General features: G+C 62.1%; 1 protein-coding gene across 1 annotated transcript in view; it reads left to right on the top strand.

Moving 5' to 3' along the window:
- The first annotated feature begins 1,874 nt into the window (after positions 1 to 1,874).
- SEMA4C (semaphorin 4C) overlaps positions 1,875 to 3,875 on the top strand; it is a 3,201-nt gene continuing 1,200 nt past the window's right edge. The window contains exons 1-5 of the mRNA XM_031557749.1: positions 1,875 to 2,137; positions 2,208 to 2,323; positions 2,395 to 2,552; positions 2,645 to 2,715; positions 3,650 to 3,871. Of these exons, the coding sequence (XP_031413609.1) occupies positions 2,005 to 2,137; positions 2,208 to 2,323; positions 2,395 to 2,552; positions 2,645 to 2,715; positions 3,650 to 3,871 (700 nt within the window). The 5' untranslated portion in view covers positions 1,875 to 2,004. The remainder of the gene's footprint in view (positions 2,138 to 2,207; positions 2,324 to 2,394; positions 2,553 to 2,644; positions 2,716 to 3,649; positions 3,872 to 3,875) is intronic.

The raw sequence follows: 3,875 nt of genomic DNA, 5'->3' as shown, positions 1-3,875 counted from the left end.
GTGGGGGTGGGATTTGGGGACATGGGGCACGGGGGTGTGAGGGTATGGGGATATGGGGACATGGGGATATGGGATATGGGGCACGGGGTGTGAGGATATGGGGCTATGGGGATTTGGGGATATGGGGCACAGGGATGTGAGGGTATGGGGATATGGGGACATGGGGCACAGGGATGTGAGGGTATGGGGATATGGGGCACAGGGATGTGAGGATATGGGGATATGGGGATTTGGGGATATGGGGATTTGGGGCACAGGGGTGTGAGGGTATGGGGATATGGGGATATGGGGACATGGGGCACGGGGATGTGAGGGTATGGGGATATGGGATATGGGATATGGGGCACGGGGTGTGAGGATATGGGGATATGGGGATATGGGGCACGGGGGTGAGAGGGTATGGGGATATGGGAATATGGGGATATGGGGCAAAGGGATGTGAGGGTATGGGGATATGAGGCACGGGGCTGTGAGGGTATGGGGATATGGGGATTTGGGGACATGGGGCACAGGGGTGAGAGGGTATGGGGATATGGGGATATGGGGACATGGGGCACAGGGATGTGAGGGTATGGGGATATGGGGCATGGGGATGTGAGGGTATGGGGATATGGGAATTTGGGGATATAGGGCACAGGGATGTGAGGGTATGGGGATATGGGGATTTGGGGACATGGGGCACAGGGGTGAGAGGGTATGGGGATATGGGGATATGGGGACATGGGGCACAGGGATGTGAGGGTATGGGGATTTGGGGCACAGGGGTGTGAGGGTATGGGGATATGGAGATTTGGGGATATGGGGCAAAGGGATGTGAGGGTATGGGGATATGGGGATTTGGGGCACAGGGGTGTGAGGGTATGGTGATATGGGGATTTGGGGCACGGGGGTGTGAGGATTTGGGGATTTGGGGCACGGGGATTTGAGGGTATGGGAGATGGAGAGATGAGGATATTGGAGATGGGGATATGGGGACATAAGATATGGGATGTGGGGATGTGGAAAATCCCCAGCCCAGCCCGCTGTGGCCAATGCCCACATCATTCAGTGCCACATCTCCATGGTTCCAAATGACCCCGCTGCCTCCGTGGGACATGGGGATGTGGGGACATGGGGACATGAGGAAATGAGGACAGGGGGACATGAGGAAATGGGGACGGGGACATGGAGACATGGGGACATGAGGAAATGGGGACAGGGGGACATGGAGACATGGAAACACAGGGATGTAGGGACATGGGGACAAGGATACATGGGGACACATGGATGTGAGGACATAGGGACATGGGGAAATGGGGACATGGAGACACTGGGACACCGGGATGTGGGGACATGGAGACATGGGGATACAAAAACACAGGGATGGGGGGCCATGGGAACACAGGGATGTAGGGACATGGGGACACTGGGACACAGGGATGTGGGGCCATGGGGACGTGGAGACATGGGAACGCAGGATGTAGGGCCATGGGGAAATGGGGACATGGAGACACTGGGACACCGGGATGTGGGGACATGGAGACATGGGGACGCAGAGATATAGGGACATGGGGACAGAGGGATGTGGGGCCACAGGGCCATGGGGAAATGGGGACATGGAGACACTGGGACAGAGGGATGTGGGGCCATGGAGACATGGAGACGCAGGGATGTAGGGAAATGGGGCCATGGGGATGTGGGGCCACAGGGCCATGGGGAAATGGGGACATGGAGACACTGGGACACTGGGATGTGGGGCCATGGAGACATGGGGACGCAGGGATGTAGGGAAATGGGGACAAGGGGATGTGGGGCCACAGGGCCATGGGGAAATGGGGACATGGAGACACTGGGACAGAGGGATGTGGGGCCGTGGGGCCATGAGGAAATGGGGCCGCGGGGCCGCAGGTATCTGACTGCGCTGTTTGCCCACAGTGCATCACCGACTGGCACCGGCAGAACGGCTTCCCCAGCTCGCTGGCACTGCCTGACAACACACTGAACTTCGCCAAGAAGCACCCGCTGATGGATGAACCCGTCCTGCCGCAGCGCGGCCGCCCGCTGCTGCTCAAGAAGGACTCCAACTTCACCCAGCTGGTGGTGGACCGCGTGGCAGGGCTGGACGGGGCCGTCTACGAGGTGCTCTTTGTGGGCACAGGTAGGGTGAGAGGGGTGCAGAGCTGGGTGCCGAGGTGGGGACGGCGTTCGCCGCATGCCATGCCTCGCAGGTGACGGCTGGGTGCACAAGGCGCTGAATTTGGGCTCCCACGTTCATCTGGTGGAGGAGCTGCAGGTCTTCGAGCCGGCGCAGCCCGTGGAGAGCCTGGTGCTGGCGGGGCGGAAGGTGAGAGCGGCGGCAGCGGTGGGCTCCGAGTCCCAGGGGCGTCCCCTCAGCGCCCGTCTCTGTGCTTGCAGAAGCTGCTGTTTGCTGGCTCACGGCTCCAGGTGGCCCAGCTGCCCGTGGCCGACTGCGGCCGCTACCAGTCCTGTGCTGACTGCGTCCTGGCGCGGGATCCGTACTGCGCGTGGAGCCGCAACGGCAGCCGCTGCGTGCGTTCCGATGGCCTCAACGGGTAAGGAGGTGTCCCTGGGGTTCTGTGCTGTGCTGCGGAGCCTTCCTCACCTTTTCTTCTTCTTCCTCCTCCTCCTCCTCCTCGTCCTGCAGGTCTCACCTGGTGCAGGACGTGCTGGGCTCCGACACGCGCGCCTGTGCCATGCCGCTGGTGGGCACACAAGGTGAGAGGGGACGTGGGGGTGTGGTGAGAGGTGGCGCAGTGGGGGAACCCAACTGTCCTTGGGAAGTGACGCGTGGGGGCACCCAGCTCCATGATAGGTGACACGGTGGGGAGACCCCAGCTCCATGATAGGTGACACGGTGGGGAGACCCCAGCTCCATCCGTGGGAGGTGGCATGGGAGGGACGGCCCAGCTCCATCCATGGGAAGTGGCACAGGGAGGACACCCCGATGCTGTGGGAGTGGCGTGGTGGGGAAACCCCAACTCCATCCATGGGAGGTGGCACGCGGGGGCACCCAACTCCATGGGAGGTGGCATGGTGAGGACACCCAACTCTATAGGAGGTGGAAAGGTGGGGACACCCTAGCTCCATCCATGGGAAATGGCACGGTGGGGAAACCCAACTCCATGACAAATGACAGAGGGGACGTCCCTTCTCCATCCATGGGAAATGGCACATGGGAGACTCCCAACTCCTTGGGAGGTGACGTGGTGGGGAGACCTCAACTCCATCCGTGGGAAATGGCGCACGGAGGACACCCCAGCTCCATGGGAGGTGGCGCATGGGGGCACCCAACTCCACGATAGATGATGTAGAGGGGACATCCCAGCTCCATCCATGGGAAATGGCACACGGGAGACTCCCAACTCCTTGGGAGGTGACACGCTGGGGACACCCAACTCCATCCATCCATCCACGGGAGGTGACACGGTGGGGACACCCCATCCCCATCCACGGGAAATGGCAGATGGGAGACTCCCCAGCTCCACGGGCGGTGGCGCGGTGGGGAAACCCCGACTCCATCCATCCATCCACGGGACAGCGGAAACCCCCCAGTTCCACCCATGGAGGTGGCACACGGGGACACCCAGCTGCATCCATCCATGGGAGGTGACACACTGGGGACACGCCTGCCTCCATCCCTTCCCCACAGGTGCCATCACCCCCAAGAACGTGACGGTGGCAGCAGGCACCGACCTGGTCCTGACCTGCCGCCTGGGTTCCAACCTGGCTCAGGCTCTGTGGACCTTCGAAGGCCGCGCTCTGCCGGCCCAACAGGCGCTGGTTCTGCACGACGGCCACCTCCGCGCCCTGGTGGTGCCGGGCGCCGGGGCGCAGCACAGCGGGACGTACCGCTGCGTGGCGGAGGAGCGCGGCGC

This window comes from Meleagris gallopavo, unplaced genomic scaffold (assembly GCF_000146605.3).
Source record: "Meleagris gallopavo isolate NT-WF06-2002-E0010 breed Aviagen turkey brand Nicholas breeding stock unplaced genomic scaffold, Turkey_5.1 ChrUn_random_7180001955349, whole genome shotgun sequence".
Taxonomy (NCBI): Eukaryota; Metazoa; Chordata; class Aves; order Galliformes; family Phasianidae; genus Meleagris; species Meleagris gallopavo.
This window is presented reverse-complemented; position numbering and strand designations above follow the sequence as displayed.